The sequence below is a fragment of the Corapipo altera genome, unplaced genomic scaffold (genome assembly GCF_003945725.1).
Source record: "Corapipo altera isolate COAL_440 unplaced genomic scaffold, ASM394572v1 2b, whole genome shotgun sequence".
Taxonomy (NCBI): Eukaryota; Metazoa; Chordata; class Aves; order Passeriformes; family Pipridae; genus Corapipo; species Corapipo altera.
In genome coordinates this window covers 30622897-30647649 of record NW_020884874.1, presented here as the reverse complement: position 1 = coordinate 30647649, position 24753 = coordinate 30622897, and the positions used below count along the sequence as shown (strand labels likewise).

General features: G+C 36.0%; 1 protein-coding gene across 4 annotated transcripts in view; it reads left to right on the top strand.

Annotated features, from left to right (window-relative positions):
- Nucleotides 1-24753, top strand: part of UTRN (utrophin) — a 363103-nt gene that overhangs the window by 127486 nt on the left and 210864 nt on the right. For all 4 annotated transcript variants that reach the window (XM_027631971.1, XM_027631965.1, XM_027631979.1 and 1 more), the window contains 14 exons: nucleotides 75-203; nucleotides 343-513; nucleotides 1064-1213; nucleotides 2324-2461; nucleotides 3293-3445; nucleotides 8542-8733; nucleotides 10574-10746; nucleotides 14719-14869; nucleotides 16166-16341; nucleotides 17251-17386; nucleotides 19482-19631; nucleotides 20842-20926; nucleotides 22487-22692; nucleotides 23845-23962. In XM_027631971.1, coding sequence (XP_027487772.1) covers nucleotides 75-203; nucleotides 343-513; nucleotides 1064-1213; nucleotides 2324-2461; nucleotides 3293-3445; nucleotides 8542-8733; nucleotides 10574-10746; nucleotides 14719-14869; nucleotides 16166-16341; nucleotides 17251-17386; nucleotides 19482-19631; nucleotides 20842-20926; nucleotides 22487-22692; nucleotides 23845-23962 — 2128 coding nt within the window. The remainder of the gene's footprint in view (nucleotides 1-74; nucleotides 204-342; nucleotides 514-1063; nucleotides 1214-2323; nucleotides 2462-3292; nucleotides 3446-8541; nucleotides 8734-10573; nucleotides 10747-14718; nucleotides 14870-16165; nucleotides 16342-17250; nucleotides 17387-19481; nucleotides 19632-20841; nucleotides 20927-22486; nucleotides 22693-23844; nucleotides 23963-24753) is intronic.

Below are 24753 nucleotides of genomic sequence, written 5' to 3'. Positions count from 1 at the left end.
GAGGCATGGGGATCTTTTCTGTTAATTTTTTGAAGTTACTCATATTGATACATTTTTTATTCATCTTTTCCCAGAATCATCAGAACCAGCTGGAAATTTTTGATGAAAATGTTGCCCACATAAGTACTTGGTTGTATCAGGCTGAAGCCTTGCTGGATGAGATCGAGAAAAAGTCAGCTAGCAAAAAGGAGGAAACTGTGAAGGTAGGAAATGTTGCCATCAACTGTCAAAATGTTATCAATCAACTTCTGGATTCTAAATTATGTTGTCAGGTTTGCTTACTTTTTATTTTTAAAGGTTTCTTTCCTTGCTTAGCCATAACCATTTTCATTTTTTTCTTAGCGCTTAACATCTGAATTAGATGATGTTAGTCTTCGAGTGGATAATGTACGTGATCAGGCTATCATCTTAATGAATGGTCGGGGAGTGTCATGCCATGAACTTGTTGAACCAAAACTGGCAGAACTGAACCGTAATTTTGAGAAGGTCTCTCAGCACATCAAAAGTGCCAAGGTAAGGATGAATGAGCCCCAGAACATGCTTGGGAGTTCTATGCCAAAATGATGTCAATTAGCTGTAGTGGATAGATCATTATTTATTGGAACAGCACTTCACTGCTTTTGGTTCTCTTTTAAGTATAGATATTTATATGTGAAAAATAGACTGATTTTTAAACCAACTGCTTTTTTCACCTTAGGAGCAGGTGATGACTTGAGTTGTATGGGAAAATTTACAAACAACTGATCAGAAAAATGTGTATGTTGCAGTACATATTTATGAGCTACAGAACAACACCATAAGCTAGTGCAACTGGAAGTTTTTCGTTTATTTTGAGACCAAAATGCTCAGATTGAAGTTTAAATGTAGAAACTTGGTAATAACTACGAATGCTGTGTTCAAGCTAACTCTCAGAGTTAGATCAAACAACTCTTACAATTTTTATGTATGCTGATATCTGATGGTCCTGTAAACTGATCACAGAGAATTGTTTTAGATCATTAAGCTGTATGTGACAGCTCAGACTAAATTTTCAGCTTGAACAAAGATGTATTTTGCTTTGCAGATGCTTCTTGGACAAGAACGACTTCCTGTTGTGTCAGAGCCCCACGAAGTTAAAGTGGCTTTTACAGATGTGGAAAAATTTGAGAGTGACATACAGAATGTGTTAAAAGTTGTGGAAAAGCATCTGGAATTGAGTGGGGAAGATGAAAAGGTTTGTGAGCAATAGATCAATTAAATAATTGACTAACTCCCTTTCTATTTTGTCCCCATTGCTGCAGACTTCACAGGGGAATTCTTATCTCCTGAAGATATGGGTAGAAAATGAAGGAAATTAATTGGTTGTTGGAAATACTGCACAATTTCCCAATTTTTCCAATACTTCTCCTATAGCTGTTGCCTCTTGGCTGGTGTGCTGAGAGTAACCAGTCATACTTGAGTCTGTATTTTTGTCATGATTTTATATAATACAGGTAATGAACTCTGATTTTCGTTTATCTGTCTTCTGTCTTCTATTCAAAGCAGCTCTTTATAAGGCATCCTTCCCTATAAGTAATGGGGTTCAAATTTAAACTGGTGTGATACATTGAATCAGTGCATAGGCCATGTGAATGGATGCTTGTGAGATAAGGTGCAAGTAAAAGTCTTTTAATATGGCTCTATGTTAGAAGTCCAAATAAAAACTTGGAACCAAATTTATCATCTAGGTTCTTATCTAGACTGCTATTCACCCTTATAGAACTGTCACACTCCTGTTAGCATCTTGTCCACTCTCACCTTGTTGCCTACAAAATCAGGTAAAGTCTTGTCAGGCCACTATCTGCCTTCCTTTTAAGCACTTCAAGTATTATAAACTGATCTGGAAAGCTGAGTATAAGTCTATGAAAAATGCCATGTGTACCACAGAAAGCAAATTCTAAAAGACCTCTATAGAAGGACCTATTGTTATAGGACATAGGCTTCCCTTTGTGGTATTTTTATGTTTGTTAAATTTTTGTTTTCTTGCTGTTCTGCTCCGAGCTTGCTTATTATTGTCAAGGAATGTATAGAACAGAAGAGGAGCTAAAGTCATAGCACCCTATTGATGTGGCTTCCTGCTGCTGACTCATTAAGTATCCTGCAGTGCATGTCTTTATGAAGTTTATGGAGTGAGCAGGCTGGATTTTAGGATTTGGTAGTTGTGGAAGAGAATCTCTTTGCTTGAATTTGTTTGGGTCCCATTTGGATAATAAAACAACAGTTTGCTAGCATTTCTATTGATATCTGAGCAGTTAACATTTCTACAGTTCATTTCCATGGATAATAGAGATTTGTGTAATTTTAGCTGGATCAAGAAAGCGCTCAGATTGAAGAAGTCTTGCAGAGAGGAGGGCAGTTGCTACAGCAGCCTATGGAGGACCATAAGAGAGAGAAGATCCGCATACAGCTGTTGCTTCTGCAGAAAAAGTACAAGAGTGTGCAGGTACAGTTATGATAGTTACTATAGCTCATTATGCAGTTTCCTCTTTGATATCCCATTTACAACCTGTTATCCATATTTTGCAACTTACAACTTTTTTAGCATGTAAAATTCTCTAGGAGAGAGTTAAATGTGCGTACAACAATCTGACTCTCTGAATCTTTGCAATTCCAAAATATGAATTTTTTCATCCCTGAGTTTGGCAGGAGTGGTTTTGATTTTTAAAGTCCTTTTCACAGCTTCACAGAGGGCCGCCCTATATGCATTTACACAGATGGGTACAGTGAATTGCATTTGCTTCGTTTGTCTTTGCTGGCCTTGAACAGAGGTTTATCTCCACCACTAGGCTGTGTGAAGAGTGACTACAATAGATACATGTAAAAAAACATATTCGTTGAGCTCTCAGCTGGAGATGTTTCTGTGAATGAGCCTGCTCTCGAATTTCTCTTGCTTCCTATAGAGGGTGATAGCATTAATTGTGGACTCCAGTATGTTGTGGTGCTTTCATATACATACCATATTAAAAATGTTTTTTGTCTAGAACAAAGAGGATCCATATTTTTATACTCCTTTTAACTCACCTGTTTGGACTGTATTAGAATTGGTAAGATGAGATGTAGTTCAAAGGCAGAGTATGGCCCTCAGGCTGGCTTTGATTGCATGTCTGTGCAGATAAATAGAATATATCTATTAAAAAATAAATTACTAATATTGCATATTTTAGAATTTTCTTCTTCAGATGAATCCCTCAAGTGTTCTTCAAGTAAGAAAGACCTGTTCTGTTCACTACTACTTTCTTTTTATATCATATTTTCCTAATACACTGGATTGCAGGAGTACAGGTCATTTCAAAGGAAGCAGGTGGTGGAACTCTCTCCGGTGTTTTCACAGTATAAAAAGGAACATGACAATCTAATGAAGTGGCTGGATGAGGCTGAGGACCGTCTGTCAGGGCCACAGGGTATGGAAGATGAACAAAAACTACAGGTAAAGGAGACTTTTATTTCTTAGAGCAAACAGTGAATGCTGTGTGTGAGCTTTAGAGATTTATGTGTTAGGGTTTGATGGCTCTTCTTTTGATGCCTCTATGGAAAGAAGGATTTTCTAAATGACAACATTCCTTTTTCATTAGGAAATTATCAGCATATATTGGTTTGAGATTTCTACATAGTCGTCATAGGTCCAAAATAGCCCATCCCTCAGGCCTAAATCTTAGAGCATGATCTGGGTGGTGGGCACGATTCAGGACAGTTTCTCTTGCCTGTCTTGATCCACGGGGATTATATTTAACCCTTTTTGATACCCCGACTCAAACAGCCTGATTCAATATTAGTTTGGTGCAGGTATGATAAAATCCTTGTTTGAGGCTTAAATTCAAAGCTTCTGCATCCTGCAGTCAAGATATTTTAACTACTCTGATGCCTTTCACTGCCTAAAGTGCTTAGGGAGTGATAACTATCCTCATATGATTGATATTACTATACACAATGAAAATTAATAAGACAGATAAAGTATTTCTGATAATGTGTGTGTGGGTCTTGACAAACAATTTCTCAACTGACTTAATAGGATGTCTGACAAAACTTAATGCACAGAAAATTGTATGTCATAATTGTTGAGGGTACAAATACTTTTTTGTTTTTGTTGAGGTTTTGTGGATTTATTTTTTTGGTGGTTTTGAATTTTTTTTATTTTTCCTTTTTATCCTTCAAAACACTTTTTTTGCATGGTAATTACATTAATATTTTAGGCAATAACAGTGAGAAACCTTGGGAATCAGTAATTTCTTAGATGAGCTTGGGGGCTAGGCAGTCTTTCAAGTACTTCTCAATTTCTGCATATGAAGCTTTATAATTAACAGCTATCAATATTTTTGACTGCTCTGTAACTTTTTAACCTAGCACCAATTAACTGGGGTTAATTGGCAGGGGTAAAATGCTTTGGTTCTGTTTAAAACTCACACCACAAAATCATAATGTGGTGCTCCTCATTCACAGCTATAATGCGATGTGGCTTCGGCTGCCTATGATAGATGGTCTGCTCTCCTTGATCACACAGGCTATTCAGTATCAACTGTGAAAGTAAACCTTTTAAATCTGCTTCTCTTTAGAAAGACTGTTTCACATTATAAGCCTCCCACATGGAGCTGGGTGGCAAAGATGGCCCCAGGGTCTGTTTAACTATCTGACTGCTTTGTTGGGTCAGCAGTGCCTGCTGGTGATGTGAGCTTCTTGGGACCTCAGTAATGTCAGGGAATTTGTTTGAAGGAGGTGGGGATTCATGTGCATTTAAAGTAAAATATGATAGGGTTTTTCTATGTGACCATCAGATGCTTGGAGTGAATCAATTACTGCATTGAAATGGGAAAAAGGTGCACTTGAATAACTCTTCGCTAATGGGAGCAGTCCAGTTGTACCACAGACTGGTCTCTCTTGTCACTGTATGTCTTACTGCAGGTTGACTGATCTTCTCTAAGGGAGATCCTTTATTTCCTATAAAGCTGTTTTCCTTAGGGATATACTGCAGCTGGTACTACTAGATCCATTCTTGGATTACTGAATTTGGTTGCTGAATGCAGAATATCATATAAATTTGGATTACTATAGCAATTACAATAGACTTTTGATGGAGAAAAATCCTTTTTCAGAATTAGTTAAATTGTGTAAGAATATTCTTTTTCTTCCAGATGTGGCTTCTGGTCTGGCTGAGTCAGCTAGACTTTCAGAGAGAGGCCACAGCAGTTTTCAGTACTGCTGTGAAACTTGGAAACTGAAACTGCTGCTTTTGCTTTGTGTGCTTGTGTCTCTAATTTTCTGATATTTGAGGGGTAAACCAGCCTGTAAAATAAGTGGCCTTATTTTAGTTTTATGACTTGTTCTTTTACCTGCTCTGCTAATTGATCTTGAACACCAAAAATGGTATGAAACCGTAACATTGTTAGGGGGAGAAATAGTGTTCTTTATCATCAGCAGTTTAGATAATCCAGAATTTTAGTGGAGACACCAGACTTGAAAACTGCAGTGCTTGTTGCTCATCTCATCTCAGGACTGAGAAGCACTAAATGAGTTTTTGACCTACAGGCATGCCGGTGGCTTAACACCTCACACTGATGTAAGGAAGGTGCAGTGAGCAGAGAAAAGAGAAACTAGTGTTTGAAATGAAGAAACAGGGAAGGAAAGGAAGGTTTTAGCTGCCAAGCTGGAGAGTAACTCCAATTAAGGTTTTATGTAATACATTATTTATTATGTTTTTGTAAACGAGTGTGTAGGAGAGAACTCTAAAATTTATGGTGCTTTGAAGGTCGTATCTATATATTGATTTGCTAGAAGTAGCTGGATCATAAATATTCCTCATCATATATGCTTCTTGGGATTATGGAGTTAAGTGGCTCTGAAATATTGGTAACCCTTCTGCATAGCAGGTACTTCTAAATAACCCTAGTTTTGCCACAGATTTGTTAGCAAGAAAAACCTGCATTAGAAATTTGTATCTTGTTGAGGTCCTTCTTTTCTAGCCTTTCTTTAGTATTTATTTAAATTGCTCTATTCTTGGCTCAGAATGAGGGAAAGGAAAAATTAAACTTTAAATTGCAGAGGTAATTAGTTGACTAAAGTTCCTGAGAGATTTTTCCAGGTTTTAGGAAGTTGTTTTGAAGTGAAAATGATAATTTAGCAGGTGGCAAGTGAATATGCTGTTGCAGGCACAGTGCAGCTTTTTCTATAAAATGAAATGCAGACACCACCTTAAAGGCTCTTCAAGTATTATTCCAGTAATAAAGAAAACATATTTGTTTGGCTGATGTACTCTTTATAGCATGACTTAAATTTGAACTATATTTGCTTATATATACTGGGTTGCTTAAATATGAACCGTTGTTTGCTGATTGCATTAATTAGCACAAAAGAACAAATTAAATAGACATGAGAATTGAGCTTTGGAAAATCTTTTACTAGAAAGCTGGCTCTGAAATATTTTGAGTGTGAGAAGGGGCAAGAAATGGTTAAAAAGTGTTTCTATTCAAAAGAATATTCCATTAATTTTCTATTTGCAAAGACAATAAATAATATGAGGTCTGAGATTTGTTTGGCTAAACACTTTTGGTTAAAATGTTTATGTAATTAAAGGTGCAAGGAGGTAAATTCTTTAATTTTATTTCAATTTCTTGGGCAGTATTTTCTAAAATCCACTTGGAAGCAAGTCAGAAAATCTCCTTGAATTGAATCTCTGGTACATTTTGTTTCAAAATATTTTTAAGCGCAAAAGGGGAAAGGGGAAAAAAATCCAAAACCAAATTTTGAATTTCAGGTTCAACTGGATGCTAAGTATAGGAGGAAACAAATTTTTCTTTTACCTATGAATTAAAATTATTTTTAGCAGTTCTTATTGAGAGGGTTTATTTATAAATGTTCACTAGTATATTCCCTTTCTTTCTGCAGTAGTATTTAAAGAGAGATCAAACTTAAATTTCAGTGATGACAGAACACATTTATAAAGTATAAAAGGACTATTAAGTCATTCAGTCAGTTTTCCTCCTAAATAACCTTTGATAACTCTTCTATTTGTGAATGCTTAAGAAAAGCTGAGGGAGGACTGAAGCACTGCTCTTATAAAGAGTGAGAGGGATTGTTCAGCGTGGAGAAGAGAAGGCTTTGGGGAGTTCCTTATAGAAGCCTCCCAGTACCTAAAGGGAGACCTGCAGGAAAGATCAAGAGGGACTTTTTAAAAGGGCATGTAGTGATAAGGCAAGGGAGAATGAATTCAAACTAAAAGAGAGTAGGTTTCGATTAGATTATTAGGAAGAAATTCTTCACTGTTCGGGGTGGTGAGGCACTGGAACAGGCTGCCCAGAAAAGTTGTGGAAGCCCCATCCCTGGAAGCATTGCAGGCCAGGTTGAATGGGGCTCTGAGCAATTTGAGTGACTTAGTGAAGTGCTCAGAAACATGTGGGAGGAGGAAGATACAGACAGGTGTTTGCAAACAACTTTGTTAGTGGGGCTTAATATCTTATTATTTGGCAGCTGTGCTAGGGATTTTCATGTGTTCACCCAAACCAGACAAATTGGAAAGTCAAATTCACTGGCTGGAATTTCTGTGAACATAAATTTATTCTGCACTCTCTTAAGTGTATTCTCAGCTGTTAGTAAATAACACAGTCCAATGCTTCTGTTTTACTTGACTCAAATTCATCAAGTACAGAATGGTGATTTAGAAATTGGTTGAATTGTTCAATATTTGGAGATGGGTTTACTTTTTATTTGATGATTTTAAAGACTGGGCTGTTTTCAGAGATGGTAATAGAATCCTGTTTGACAAGAAACTTTTTCAGCAAAAAAATTCTTTCAGTCTGCTTCACCTGCCTCTGCTGATTTTGCCAAGCGTGGTACAGTATAGCTTCTTGCAGCAGGCTTCCTAATGCTTCTGATGCAGGCCATCGTTTGTGAGCCAAGGAAAAGCTGCATTAAATTAGCGTTCTTACTCTCTTATCTGCTAACATGATACTTGCCTAGATAGCCTAGTCCTGCAGCCAGAGCAGGAAACAATTGCCAAGCTCTTGAGGAGTTAGTGTTTCTTATTCCTGCAAAAAGCATATTGGGTACTGGTGGCACACTAATTTATTTAAAAAATGGTTGGGAAATGTGGTTGGGGATGGTTATTGAAAAGAATATGGAGAGGAAAAAAGAAAATTGGTAACTTTTGGGAGTCCTTGATGATAAAGGAAGCAGACAGTGCGTTATAATCACAACTAGATACAGGCTCAATCAAGAAGTGTAATTTCTGGAAATGGTAAGGATCAAGATGAGAGACACAGCAGTGCCCTTCCCATTCCCCAGAATTTTAACCAAGAATTATACAGGGTCACTGTGAAGCATGATGTCTACTGTTTTCTAACTTTTTATGTAAATGTAGAAACTGTCTTCTGCAGGACTTGGAGCTTTCTGAATTTATGTAACCTTTCTAGAAAGGCCTTTGTTTTATCTTTTAATGTAGAAAGGTACTTATTCTGAATATAGTTTACTGACTTAGGATTTTTTTCATAAAATTGCTTGTGGTTTGAAATCTAAAAGGTACTTTCATGTTTTCAGGCAATCCCTGTCCAGCAGAGGTTAAAAGGCCAATTTGCCACAGGGGTTAGGACCTTGCCTTTTTCAGCTGAGTACTTGGTTGAAATCAACAAAGTTTTGCTGGCCATGGCTGATGTTGAACTTCTGCTGAATGCACCAGAGCTAAATACTGGCATCTATGAGGATTTTTCATCTCAGGAAGATGCACTGAAGGTACTGCATGCCTAAGCATTATATTATAGAGTGGAGAAGAGAACAGCAGAAGAAAGACCTTCACCTTAGCAACTGTATAGCTGTATTTCTGTTCTTGCTCCATATATTTGGGATCAAAATACACTGAAAATTAAAAAACAACAGTTCTCTTGACAATTTTTTTTTCTATACCTAGTCTGGGTACAAAGTGCAGCAGCGTGAAAGCTGGGTGGGAGGTTGAGGGAGCATGGTTTAACTTGTTGGAGACACTGCTGTGTTTTGCATCACATAGTCTACGTAACATGTACAGAAATGCTAAAACCACTCTCCTTAACATTCCTGCTTGATCTCCTTAATACAGCTGCTGGTTTTATGTTGAGTGAAAACAACTGCTCACATAGGAGGAAGGAGAAAGGGAAATTCTTCACTTTTTATGAAGCTGTATATGAGGCCACAAGATGATGGTCCCTGTTTTAATTAGCAAAGCATCAATATGCATTCAGTTTTAAACTCCCACTTCTTATTGTTAGCCAGTGGATTTACCTGTGTGATGAATTATGAGGAAGTAGTTAAGGATTTGACCTTTTTCAAAAGGGGATGAAGAAAGTATGTTTGAAAATACTGAATCCTGCTGTCAAGTGTGAGTAAAGTATGTAGAAGTCTGAGTCCCAGTTAATTCTGAGCATACAAAAGAGCACAATACAGAGATTACTCCAGAAAACATCCATTGGAGTTAAGAATTACACATGGTGTGGTGCAGTGTGGATGTTCCTCCCTGGATTGGGAATCATAGCAGGGTCCATGTTTGAGGTAGTCAGGCTTTGCCTCTCACCAAGAGCCAGATCAGATGTTTCTGCAACTGTTTTACAGGTCCCTTAAAGGGTTTTCAGAATTTCAGTCCACTTTTCTGACCTGGTTTTCTTTCTGCTGTGTACATGCTTCCATTTTTCATGTTTTGTTTTTTTATATAGTTTGCATAAGCAAATAGAGGAATGATGCCAACCTTTGACAAAATGGGCAGCCTTTCTGTTTAGTTGATGATATTACCATGTCCCTGTTTACTCTGCTTCTATACTCCCTTGAGTACAACTAGGAGTGTTTATTTTAAGATGGGTTTTAAATACTACATTTTGCTGCAAGTGTCTCATCTGATTTTGAAGTTTAGGTATATTCTAAGGATGTTTTCAGAAGAAGCAAATGGCAGAGCATAGGATTTTTAGAAGCGTTACTCTTTTAAATTCAAAAAGATAAGTAAATTCTACTGTGTGTAGGGACTCTTTGTCCTCTGAATACCAAGGCAGTCTTACAACAGCATCTGGTTTAAAGGAATTTTCACATCATAGTTCAATGATATTTGAGATTGATTACCTTATCTTTATCATTATCATTTATATCTGAAACCTTTACACTTTTGCAGTTCTGTGCAAAGGGGAGGCCACATGAAGCATAATGAAAAATATTTTGTGGTCCCTTTTTTTACGTAAGGAAGGAGTATGTTCAGTGTCTTCATGATATGGGCAGATTTGTTTAATAATGAAAATACTGCTGTTTTGAGAAATATGGTGTGCCCCTTTACCTTAGGGAAAAATTTGATATATAAAATATTTCATCCTCTTTGTAAAAATCTGAGAAGGACACATGTTTATAAGGGTGTGATGAAGTATTCAGTTCAGTTGCTAAAATAGATTTAAACTGTAAACTGCTGATACAACTGGTCGTGGTCTCATCGTAGATGCTGATTTTTGGAACAGCATTTTGAAGAGATTGTTTTTTTTGGTGCATGTGTGCTTTTTGGTTTTTTTTTTTTATTTCCTGCTGGTGTTGACTTTACTAATGCCTTGTGTCATTACTGTGCTTCCAGAACATAAAAGATATTTTGGATAAACTTGGGGATCAAATTGCAGTCATACATGAGAAGCAACCTGATGTTATATTAGAAGCATCTGGACCTGAGGCAATACAAATAGGAGATGCACTAACTCAGTTGAATGCAGAATGGGACAGAATTAATAGAGTGTACAATGATCGTAAGTGGTAAGTCAAGGGTGATTGGTCTCTGTGACCACATGGTAAATATTTTATGTACACATTTATATAAGTGTTTTTCAGTTCTACCTTACTCATGAAGATGAGTTTGGGAGTAATCAGCTTTAATATTTAGCACTGCAAAGTAATTTCTGAAATTATTGAATGTTGAAACTGTTAACATGCAAATTGTAGTTTGAAGATGATTGTTTCTACTTTATAAAATAGAATGTTTTGTTTATAAAATGGAATGTTTTATTTTTGTAAAGGTATCAAAAAACAAAGTTCTAGAAAAATAGGATTGAGTAGGACATTTTATAACAAAGAATTTAAGGCTGATTTTTTGAAGGAGGGAAAGAGTTTGGAGGAATGGGGTCTTCAAAACACAGCACCTATGGTAGTTGTCAGTACTATTTGTTGTACGTAATTAAAGATGAGAAATGACAAGATCAGAAAATTTTGTGATTGAGAAAACAAGAGAATACTGAAACCAGTGCTTAAGAAATATGTATTTATTTCCTTTCCACAGATTTCTTCCCACTCCTTACAGAAGATACTCTAAACCAAAAATATCTTATCTGAATCTAATTTAAAATACCGCATCCTAATTTTAAGTGTTTAAAACCAAACTCAATGCTATGTAGTCAAACTTGGTAAAGTGTGTTAGATGAGTATTTTAAGTTGCAATTTGTAAAACTGTGAAACTATATGTTCAGGAAGTTACCACTAAGCTGAAGGTACTCACACTGCAAACAGCAGTAGACACTAAGATTGCTGCTGTGCAAAAAAACCACCTTAATGACTGAAAATTATTCTATGAAATTTAAAATTAAATGCGGAGGCTCATACTGTAGTTAATTTGCTTTTACAGTATTGGCTTTTCAACGGTAATGTAACGTAATGGATGATGCAGAAGTTCTGCAGAGCATAAAGTTATGCCTAGCCATGTTCATTGGCTTTGTAGCACCAGAAATCTGATACCACATACATGTGATAGTATATTTTGAAGAGATGTTTTTAGAAAGAGTGTGTATGACATAAGCTGATGTTTTCAACTCTTTCTCAGAGCACTGATATATGCGTAGGAATACAATTGTCTAAGTAGAGGCTTGCAGAAATTCTGGGCCACTGGATCAGTGAAGGATCGAGATTTCTGATAACTTAGCAGGCAATGTTATTTCACTGTGAGTTTTTTAACTAGAAATCAGTGATGCTAGCTAGGTACCACTTTCTGTGCTCTCTCTAGGAGCTCGTGGTCACCTGCTGTATTTGGAGACAACTGCTCCAGAATCTGGTGCCCACCCATATTCATATACCTGCAGCTATTTTATTGCCCTCATAGATATAGTATGCACTAAGCTTTAATTATGCCTGTTTTTCCACCTGTAACTTACTTGAAAAGCTTTAACTAATATTTTAATTTTGTAAGTAGGAGTACAGTTTCATTTACTACTCAGATTTGGTTTGATTAAGTAGGCAGGGTTAACCAGAAACCTAGTCTTCTCATTGAAAAAGTTAAGTTTAATGTTTATGAATAGCTGGCAAAATGCAACAGATTTCCCCCTCACTTACTTCACTGAGTACACGTTAATCTTGAACAAGTTTGTAAAGCTCTGCATCTTAATGAGAATATTATGGGGCTTGATTTTTCACACCGAAAGGGACTACTGTACTAGCAGTTTAGAGAAATGATACACAGCTTCCTGAATGTATAATATGCTGAAGTATGTACTTTAATTAATGAAGACATTATTAGTCTGAATATTAAAATGCTGTATTTTGGCATTAGTTTTTTTTATACCCTTTCTGTTATGAAGAAGAACTTTTAACCAAATTTAATCTTGCTTTTCCTAACTTTTTTCCTAGGTAGAAGCTAGATGACTATCTCCTTAATCATCTTTGCCTTTTTTCTATTTCTGGAGTGGGTGGAGATTTTGGCATTAGGAGAAATGGCATCTGAACCTTGTGGCAAAAGATTTAGTTTTCAGAGATAGTAAAGATTTTGTGATTGAGTGCCAGCTAAGTAGATAAACCTTTGATAAAGGCTCTGATGTAGCCAAGCACAAGTTGAATTAAACTGTACTTAGCTAAGCTTCTAAGTAGTCAGCTAAATCCAGTTGACCACAGTTTGACTTGAACATATGTGTAGAGTAAAATATGTGTGTCTTTTGTGTGTATATATGGGCTTAATGCTTTGTTGAGCTTCTTGTAACAGTGCTGTTTTGCCAGTTCTGCTCCTTCTGCTGGGGATTTCCCCCCAGTGCTAAAAGTGTTGGTGTCTTGGGAATGAATTGTGGTTTGGAAGCAGTGGATTCCTCCTGTGGAAGAAGCAATGAATAGCCAAATCTTGGTGCAATAGTCATAGGACTTGGTACTTCTACCTTTCAGCAAGACAGTCTCTAAGGAAACAGCAGCATGTGCATCTGGCTCAAAACTGGAGTAAAACTTTGTCTCATTGCTCAAAATACTGATGGAACTGTAGTCTCACAACAAAAATGGAAGGAGTTAAAGCTTTGTATCTCAGTGTTCTCCCGAAGTTTTAAAATTTTGGATTCTGAAAAAGTCACATGGTCAAAACTCCCTCAAAAACTTTAATTTTTAGGGAAGTAATAGGACATTCTTTTAATCTATTTTAAGTGCGTAGAATATATCTTCTCATTAAATGTGGAATGAGATACTATCATGAGATAATATGTTCAGTTAGACTGAAATATACCTGAGAAATAAAAGGAGATCGAGATTTGGGGTCAGTCTAGAGGTTGGTCTAGGATGTTGAATCAAGATATGTGCAGGAAACTGAAATGGTAGAACTCGGAGATAAGGGTAGAAAAATTTAAGTAGAGATTTTTAAAACTTCTTTATCGGAATTGACCAATATGAATAATAATAATAATAACAAAACCCTGTATGTATCAAGAAATATGGATGTCTTTTAAAAATGAGATATAATTTTGGTGAAAATAATTGCCCTAGGAACTCTGAGATTGCAGAATTTTATTAGTGGAAAAAAAAAAAGATGCAATGTTATCTCTTTAAACTTTGGTTTTAGATATCTTCGATGTTATGCTGCTGATTTCAGATTGTATCTACATATATGCAATAACCCTGGAGTCTCTACTGTTGCAATTATTTAAGCCAAAAATAATGGGCTGCAAATGAGATTGTTCCTCTGTCACATTAGAGGGTCCTGTGAATAACAGGAAACCTGACCTCCTATGTCTTTAAAAATGACTGGTTTTATTGGTTTGGAATAGTTAACAATCAACAAATAGAAAGCAAGCCACTCTATTCCTTTCTGGCTTGGTTTTCTTGTGTAGCATTCATACTCTGATTTTGTTAGCTTGTTAATATGAGAACTCTCATTTTGTTGAAAACCAACCTTCTGACTGTGATAATTCCACTTGCTCCATGCTACAAAATGTTACCCTTCAAGTTAAGCTACACATTAATTTGAGGCTGCAAAGTTGATGACAATGAAATCCCTGTTAAATTATTGTGTGATTAAAATGTGTAAGACCTACTTATGCATGCCCACTGGTATGGTTTTATATAATCAAAATCACCTTCACTTAATAAATTCTGGGCACCAGCACCCCATAGCTTATGAAGGAAAAAAAAAACTCTGAGCAATTAATCATATTTCATGTTTCTCACTGTCTCATCTGACATGTTTCACGATAAAGAAAAAAAGAGTTCTGCAGACCAATTTGATGTAGCTAATCAATCTTTTTTTTTTAAGTGATTGAAACAAAAGTTTGCTTAGGACTGCCCTTTTTTCCTTCATCTGGAAGTTAACAACAGTCTCTGCTGTTGGCTTTCACCAGCTGCTACTATACCAGGAAGCCTTCAGTACTAGGACTTGGTTAACCAGGCTGTATAGTAGCCTTTCTGTTCTGCAGGGCAGGTTTCTACTGGAGTAGGATTCTTAGCCTTTTCTCTGAAGTGGTTTGGATAACTTTTCAATCCCTTGTTTTCAATCAGTTGCTTTGATAGAGCGATTGAGGCATGGAGGCAGTTCCACTGTGATCTCAATGATCTCTCCCACTGGATAACAGAAGCTGAAGCATTACTAGCCGATGCCCGTGGTCCGGATGGCAACCTGGAGCTGCAGAGAGCTGGGCTGCACCAGCAGGTATGTGTGATTTGTGCATAAAGCAAGCAAGCTGGGAAAAGTCTAGACTTTTGTCTAAAATTGTAGTTTTCTATATAGACATATGTATTAGCAGTGAGGCTGTGAATTACACTTTAAAAAGCGGTAACTCTTAAAATTTCTATTTCAGTTGTAGTTTAAAATTATTCTTGGGGAAGAGCTCAACTCCTTATACTATGGGGTTTTATGATCACTCTTAGTATGGATGGGTTTGAGATAATTCAAATGTTGGCATAATTTATGTCAGTTTATAAATTTTGTTACAGCTTCAAAAATATGTCAATCACTTAAAAAGTCCAGTATATTATTTCACTTACTTTCATCTCATAATTAAAAAATGGATCCACATGATGGTCAATTATAACTTACCTAACTTTAAACAAATGACTTTGGAAGATACTACCTTGTATAAACAATCTAGAAAAGGAGTCTTATCTTATGTTGTATTTTTCAGACTTCAGTTCTGGAATTTAGTTCTCTGATGTCTTTTTAGTTATTTTATTTCCTTTTAAATAAGGAGAAGAAAGCATAACTTTAAGGATCAGATTTTTTTTTCTTTTGAGAATAGAAGTTATCCAGGTGTCAGGTGTGTGTTACAAAAGAAAAGTAAGTTCTATCTAAACCACAGCTTCTGTTTTATCCTTGTTGCTGCTTGAAGTTTCCTTCTGGGGCATTTCCCTTCTCTTTCTTGAATCATCTTATTCCTAATCAAGTTGCAAAGAAATTTTTGCTAACAATGTAAAATTTTTGTAGTGGTTAGGGATATTTGAAGGTTTAATCCTGACATCTTTTGACTTCTTTTAGCTTAATGCATTTTCTGTGTTGTCCGGGACCGTGACAGCACAACCATAATTATCCTAGCTAAAATACTCTGAAGTTAAAGATAAGGTTAGGGGTATAGGTTATGAAAAGAACTGGTAAAAAATGTCATACCATCTGTTAGTACTACTAGGAAGTGTTGTACATTGAGAAAAGGAATGAAACATGAGTGTAGATTTTAACACTGGTGGTTTAAATGAATTCATGTGATTCTAAGTAGTATTTGACAGCCTGTTCTGTGTCACTATCTTTTTATGACACTCATAAACTTGAACTAGACTCAACAACAGAACATTAATAACTTAAATCAACAGCATCCAATTCTAAGTAAGATGGCTTTAAGTGCCTATTTTAGTAAAATAATATGCACCCAGGATTCGTCTTGCATATCATGAGCCACAGATCAAAGTCACTTTAGGTCAGTAATAAAATTTTGTGTGGCTTTTATGTTTCTGACAGGAACTTGAAGAGGGAGTCAGTAGCCATCAGACCAGTGTTGCAGCTTTGAACAGAACTGGGGAAGGGATCATACAGAAACTGTCTGCTACCGATGGGAGCTTCCTAAAGGATAAGCTGGCAGGATTGAATAGACGCTGGAAAGCAATCACCACAGAGGTCATGGATAGACAACAGAGGTAATAAGTTAATCAAAAATTTTGGTGTCTGACCAGATGCAATAAGGAGAGACTCATTTAGAAGACTCTGGGAGAGATAGTACATCCTATTGCATGCTGTCATTAATCTGAATTTTTCTGACATTCTGAGCTCTGTGTTTTGAACCACCTTCTAGAACAAATTTCTTGTACGTGCACCTGCAGTTAACTCCTTAGTGAATATGTGTTTAATACAACCCACAGAACGACAGCCACAAAACTTTTCTTACAGTTTTAATTTGTTTTAAAAATAATTTCATTATAAAGCCAGACTTTTTTACGAAGAATTGCTCAGCTACTTTCTCTGTCTGAATCTGAACTGTACGTTCCCTTGATTTCTTTTTTAACATTGACAGAGATAGACTAATTGAAACAACTTGTATTGTTCTTGAATTTCCACAATTCTATAAAGTAAGGTCTTTATGTAACTGCATGTTTTTAACATCTCCTGATACTTTTATAATGTAATAAGATCTTTCTTAATTATTTAGTTTGAGATGTTTCATTAAAGCTTTGTGTGATTTAGTGAAAGTATTAGATATGTCCCTAAAACCTCCAAGGAAAAAATTCAGTGACCCTATAGTGGTTTACAGTGATTAGGCCTGAAGGTGTTGCCATTACTATTACTTAGGTTTAATATCTTCTGCAGTCTTTTAGAAGTCTGTTTTGTTAATTTGGAACTGGAATTTGTCTGTTTCTAAGGTAGTATTATTAATTTGCAAATATCTTTCATTTTAATGATGATGATGGAATCTTTTTGCAGTAAAGATGAATCCTTTAAAATGCTCCAAGCATTGACAAACACTTGACTGTGGCATCAGAAGTCATGTAGGACTGACATGCCGTATTCACTGTGGAAATGCATGTGGGCTTTTTGTTTTGCTTTTTAAGGCTAAAAGGAGAGAATCAACAGCTGATAGAGTACAGAAAGAAGCTTGATGAGCTGCGTTGCTGGTTGGAAAATGCAGAAAATGCTCTGGACACAAGATTTACATTCAACCATGGAGAAAACTTGCAAGAATTGAAGGCAAGATTGATTAATGCATATATGTGTATACACCTGTATGTCTTGTGCAAAGCATCAGGACATGGCTTTTGGGGAGGGGAATTTTCACATTGTAAATAGCCAAAGAAATATTATGGTTCTGTGATAGAGTTTTATGAGATTACTTACATGCAAGATACCTCTCGAAATGAAGTTGGGTTAAGTTGGTAACTGTGTTATCTAGCCAGAAGATTGTCTGTGTATGACAAAGTGAGAAATAGATACACTACTGATAAAATTTCACAAGTAGAGTTTCATTGGAGATGATGTCTCCATCTCAACTTTATAATTGTTAAAACTTGGAGCAAAAAGCTGATAACCTTAAATGGTAAGTAAGCACCATTGTCCCATTTACTGAGCCGTTTTAATGCTTTTTTTGCATGTGTGAGATTTTATATAACCTGTTTTTTAAACTGTAAGGGTTTTGGCCTTTTCAAATAAGTTATGTGGGTATGTATGTATTTTTCCTGTTTATTTTCTGTCTGGCTTTGGCAGCAAAACATCATTGGTTTGTAGGATGTGTGAAAGATAATGTTTCTGATATTCTAGAAGAATGAGAGGAGTACCCAGTCCAACTAACCTGCTTGCTCATTTCTTAAAAATCAGTAATTTATCAAAAGGCAACAAAACAACCAACACAAAACTCAAGCAACATCTATTAGACCAAATCTAGGTGGGAAGGCTTGACAAGTATGTTGGACGATGTAAAATAGTTGTAGTTGTTTGCCTAAACAAATTGACTGATGTCAGTTGAGTGTTTACCATCTGACTATCATCAAAGTGTATTTTTTCTTGCCTTCTATCTTAATATAAATGCCTGAAGCAAAGGGTAGAACTGGAATAAAGGGGAAAAGAGCAGAGTTTGCTAGGGAAACACTGGTAGAGCACATTAGTAAGTACCAATTTGACCCTGTGTAAGCAAGAATGTTTTCAATTTTGGTTATGTATATGAATTAAAAGTTTAAGTTTGCAACAGAACAGGTGCTGAGCAAGGTTGCTGGTCTTGTTTTGTCTAGTCAAAGACAGAACAATAAGAAGGGATATGATGATGAGAATAACGAAGTGTAGGGAAGATGAACTATTATTAAATAATGATATTAGGGAAATGGGAATAACTGATATTAACTGATCAGTCAGGAATAAATACAGTTTGGGAATGAGAAGATTTCTAAGTAGAGCTTCTGAAGCAGTGTCCAACTGAAGAGGTTGTAACATGTTTTAAGAAAATAATCCTTTTAAGGCAGACTCTTGAAAATTTAGGGAAGACACTGCTTTGTATAGCACTTATTGTGGAAGAGTACTCTTTTCAGTGATTTCCCATCCAGACCTGTGTTCCTGTCACTTTGCTATGCCCACCTCCATAGTAATTGTGTAACAAGTTACTTCAAATACTGGAGTGTAAATACTTGCTATTGTAATTTTTTTATTCTAGTGTTTCAAAACCAAAATTTGATACCTACTCCACAGTGCTTCTGGTCTGTGGGCAAATGATAGTACAGTTGATTTAAAGTCAGTGGGAATACAGGCATAAGCTTTTTGATTTTTTTGCAGGTTCTGACCTGCACTTCATGTTAAAAGACAAATAAAGCTGTGGATGGTTGATCAAAATGAACTTCTAAGGTTATGTTTAGTTTTTAAATACCTTTAGAGTATACTTTAGGAGTCAAGTACCTTGTAGTGATCTACCATGTACTTGTATAAAGCGTGTTAGATGTAGCTCTCTAGTTTTTAATTTATTTTTTTTAAATGAAGGCAGCCAACAAGTTTGAATGACAGTGTGTTGCCTTTTGGATACAAGTGGTATGTCCTAAGTTGATCAAATGGAAGCATCTTGTGAGATGTGAATTAGTGTGCTTGATGTGAGGCTGTACATTGTGAAGGTTTTGTAAGTTTTTTCCGGTAGCAATAAATGTTGGTATTTGAAAAGATGTTTTAATAATTTCTAGATTGAACACAGAAACCAAAATAGAAGCTTTTCTGTTGCATATTTCCAGGCAAATGTCTAAATATTGGAGTTAAAATACACTTAAATGTGTATGCATTTTACTTCAGTCTAAAACTCTTCTGTCCCTTTTAGGTCTTAAGTGAAGAGATGGAAGTACAGGGTGACAAACTGGAATGGCTGAACAGAACTGAACCTGATGTACTTTTGGATAAAAATGTTGATCTTCAGGAAAAAGACCAACTTTCCAGTTGCTTGCAGTCCCTCAATGTGAGGTGGAACAAGGTGTGCATTTCTTGAGCACAGGGTACCTGAAGTTGAAAGCAGAGTGGTATATTTGGAATGATTGTTTACCTTTTCATGTGTCTGTAGCATGTACATAAAATGACTTGAAAGCCATGCAAACACGAGCAGGAAATATACCCCGAATAATGTCTACGTGAAAAACACTGGTGGGCATTTTTTCATCAGATTGAGTTATTTTAGTTAGCTTAGGATTTTTTGTTGATTTTTTTTTCTTTCATATTGGCTTTCTTTTAAAAGATTAATCAAACGTATTTATCAGCTGGATCAAAAATATTTTGCTGATTTGAGTCAAACAATAGTGTATTAACTTGAAATTGAGAGTTACAATAAATCTTTACTGTATAGGAAAGTGGTATGCTTGCAGCAGTTAAGAGGAAAACAAATGAAGCTGTGGTAAAGCTTAGTGAATTAGTGAAAAAATCTTAGCAGATGTGTCTTGAGTATAACTACTGTAAATTAGAAACTCCTGTGTTCAATGTCGTTGGCAAGTATCTGACAAAAACCTCACTGGATAGGGTAAAACAAGATTTTTTTCAAGCAGAGTATGGAGATCCTAATAAAAAAGAATAGGATTATTTGAGATTGTTTTATGGATCATGGAGGTAAGAATGTATTGGGGAAAGGGGCTTTCTGATAGGTCAGGGAAAGAAAATGTGTTTTTTTACCAACTCAGCCATGAAAATAGGGATTTCCCCAGCTGCTTTGTGTATTACATTTCCATCACTGCCTTTTAAAAATATTTAAAAAGCAATTAGCCACATTTGTCTTCACTACAATGTGGTTTCGTTGTAACATTTTTTCCTTTTTAAATTAATTCCCTATTTCTCTACTTAATTGTGACTGACTATAGATCATGCTTTGTATATCTTTTCTTGAAAGTATATTCAAATAATGAGTCATAGTTTTGGTGCTTAGACAGTAAAAAACATGTAAGCAACCTTTCTACAACATTTCATTTATTTATTTTCAATATTTAGGTATGACACTGGGAGGTAGTGAAAAAACACTTTAGTACCTCTTTGCATTTTTATTTTTTTTTAAAGAATATCTTCAAATATAATAGAAAATCTCTGAGGCATGCCATTCTAACAGGCGTGGTGTAGAATAGTTTGTTTTTCAATAAGAGATTACACTTTTGCTGTTAATATAGGTTGTGTTACTGGTTTTGTTTCTCTCTGCTGGGCTGTAGGTGTTCAGAGAAGTGCCTGACAGAGTGAGAGAACTGGAGGCATTTGTTGGGCAGTCTCGTGTTGTTACACAGACAAAACCTTCTGGTGAGTGATCAGCCCTTCTACTTTGCTTAATTACATTGAGTTGAATCCTGTTTGCAGTCAAAAATAATCAAAAAAACCCTTCTGTATAAACTTAGACAAATGTAAATAAGACACATTTGTAGAATTGTGCTCCTCTGGGGGCTACCTTCACATTATTATGGGAGAGGGGGAATGTTTGGGTAGGGAAAAAATCACTCTACTGTTCATGATTGGGGAAGTCTTTTGGAGTTCCTGTAAGAGTTCTGAAACAGAGAAATGTTTTAGTAAAGCTTAGGCCTCCTCATAAGGAGCCGGTGTACTAGATACAGAGTAAAAACCAAAATAGCTGTGCTTGTCACAGCTTGGTTTCCTGTGGATTTGTGGTCATACCTTTTAGTAATTAAGATCCACTAGGTGCTTTCCATACAGCTGATTATTTGTTAAGTATCTCCTGTGTGTAGATACTTTGCAATCCTATAAATAAAAGCTATTCTGCATCTTTTGGCTCAGTTTGGGACACAGGTGGGTCTTTCTCATCTGCTAGATTCCTGAATCATTTAGGGAAGGCTCTCTGAATATATATTCTTGCATCAGACACTGACACTGGCCATATTTTCAAGTTGTTGAATGCAGTTCAGCAGATACAGATTGTAAACAAGATACTCAGGTATCCATTTTAGAAAACTAGATAAAAAAGCCCTTTTCTGAAAGATTTTGCAACTTAAACTTCAGTAAATTGACTCTATTTTGTTTTTAATTCAACATCACTAAACAAAATTTAAAAGAGGCAAATCAATTTTTGCGTAATCCTTTCAAAGCCTTGATTCAGCTTATTTTTCTTTCATACAAGGTGTTTGTTAGGTAAAGCTCCTGTGTTTCATTGTTTGAGGGAAGTGTGAAGTACTGATGATCCAGCTTGATGTAACTTAATGTTTCTTGGAACTGGGACACAACTTCTGGAGTGAATTTTACTGTTCAACTCATCCCTCACTTCTTTGCAGTGTCAGATTAAAAAGGTAGAAAGGTTGTGGCTGAACTTGTCAGACTGAATAGGCATCTGTCCCTTCTTAAGACAGTTTTGTATTGCCAAATCCATGAAGCACTTATTGCGGAAACTTGACTGACTTGCGCTTGAGTGAATTCTGAACCAAGAGTGGCAAAGACCTTTCTGCTGCATAATACAAAAGTGAGGAAGGCAATTTTAGACATTTATCTTGAAAGTATTGAGTTTCTTATGCTTAGTAAGGGTCAGTTCCCTTTTGTGTCAAAGAGTATTTAGCTCCATTCTGTTAAATGTAATGTAATTTTGTCTTTGCGAGTTTTCATCTTGTTTTGAATTCACGCTGAATCATTTGACTGACTCTTTGGCATGCAGTAAAAAAAAAAAAGAAAAGCCTTAAAGGGGCAAAAGGAACTTCTGATTACTTTGTTTCTGTTTGTTAGAGTACAGTTTTCCCTGTGCTTTTCCTGTAGATGCTATTGCATATTTATAGGAATTAGAAAAAATCCATGTAATTGCCAGAACTGCATGTGTGGCCATGACTTCTTTTTTTATAACAGAACCCCTAAACTCTGTTTCAGATATCCAAAAGGTGGTGCTAGCATCTTGTTCATTGGAAATTCCTGTTCAGATGCAGCAGGCTTTGGAACTTTCTGCACCTGCTGATCTGGACAAAACTAGAAGTGAGCTGGCTGACTGGTTGGTATTGATTGACCAGATGCTCAAGTCAAACATAGTCACTGTGGGAAATACTGAAGAAATCAATCGGACTATTGCACGAATGAAAGTATGTGCTGTTGTGAAGGCTAATAGAAAATTGTCTCACGTTTTAATAGTTTTTATATTAAGTAAAGAAATTAAAAGCAATAACGTGTTTAAAAACGGGGAAAAAAACCCCCCTGACTGCAACAAAACGCATAACCTGAAAGTTGCACTTTAAGTGCTGTTATTACACTATTTCCTGTTAATTCTTGTGTCCCTATGCGAGATAAGCACTGCTATTTTTTTTGTTTAAAACAAAGAAAATGGAGACTACCTCCTGAAAATGGCACCTTTTGGGGATTTTATAGTTAACTTACATTGAAGACTTTGGAGCAGCATCATGATTGCTTGAAGGGTGACCTTTATGATTCACTCTTTATAGGTTTCTAATGAGTTTTGGTGTGCTGTAGTTAGACTAAACTGATTTCCAGAGACATGCTAAAATGATTAAAAGTTGTAGCATAAATGCTTATGATGTAAATGTTTGTTTCTGTTGATAGCTCATGCTATGCTGAGCCATGACCGAGGGCAGTATTTGTGAGATATATGCAGCTGTTAAGGTTCATTTTATTTGCCTTGATATCAATTAACATGAATAACTGTAGAGTAGAAGCTGCAGGCTAAACAAGTGCTAAACTGATTTTGTGAATGTCTAACATAATTTGGAATTTGAAATAATGTGATGTACAGTATCTTTGGAAACACTTTCTTTTAACTGTGTAATATTTGTAATATGAGCTTCTGGCACATACCATAGTGAAATAACTGTGTTTTATACATTATATAGTCTGATTGTTCCTTCCTGTCCTTTTCCTTCTCCATCTTCCCCCCCTCCACTGCTACCTCTCATATATATAAATGAGGAGAGCTTGGAAGGAGGAAAATAAGTTATGGAAGAGTGAAAAACAGACACTAGAAAATATTGTGCAATGACTGTGATAACTGTGTGGTTTGTACAGGTTAACTTTCACCTCTGGATTTTCAGTAGCTGCAATTTAGAATATTTTTGCTTTTTAAAGCAGTGCTATAATACTGTAACAATTCAGGTTTTACAATAATGATAAGACCAGGCATATACTTGTGGAGACACATGTGGTTATTTTAATTTACAAGTAATACAGGTAAAGTTAACTAAATTCTACTTTTTGGGCTTAAATCATGTCCTAATTCTCAACAGATAACAAATGCAGATATGGACCATCGTCACCCTCAGCTTGATTCTGTTTTTACATTGGCTCAGAATTTGAAAAATAAAACTTCTAGTGCAGACATGAGGACAGAGATCACAGAAAAAAGTAAGTTTCTTCATATCTTTTTTCTTAAATTCTTGATTTTGACCCTAGTGGAAGTTACCTTCCTTGGAAAAAAAAAGAAAACTTAGCAGTTAAGTGGCTTTCACTTAAACTGTCTAATGAAAATCCTAGAACGAGAGTTACCACTTGTTTTCTTGACGGGCCATTTTTTCAAGTTCAAAGGAAAATATTTTTGCTGGGATTTCAAAATATCTTGTACATTATTTGAGAACTTGACAGCCACAGACGCAGGGATGAGAATTTTGTTTATTGAGTAATGGAGCTAATAGTGTATCTTTATTTTTGTTGAGCTTTGAGGCACTGGACATGAAAAAAAACAGGAATATGTTGATTTAGGTCAATAACTTTGTGTCCGTACTTTGAAAATTGTTGGCCAAGAGCTAGTAGAGATTTTAAGTCACTGACATGTACTTGAAAATTGAATTTCCAATTTAAAGGTTCTCCTCTGCAATGTAGTTTTCCTTTACTTATGTCTACACGAATTTCTTTAGTGTCTGTAAGACTTGATGGAGACGACAGGGTCAGATAGAAAGCCCGCAGATGGATGGTTTTTCTGGGGGTCTGATGAGATGGCATCTGCTGTCTGAGGTTGACAGGACTCTGTGGACTGGTAGGGGGAGTAAGATTCAAGGAAGCAACTTAGTTTTGTAGTTGCTCAGAACTAGGGGTCCGGTGGAAACTTGAGGGGAGGAGAATAATAACCATGGGAGTTGGTCAACAAGGGGACAGCTGGTCAGTCACAAAAGATTCCTGATTCTTTGGAAAAGCTGAAG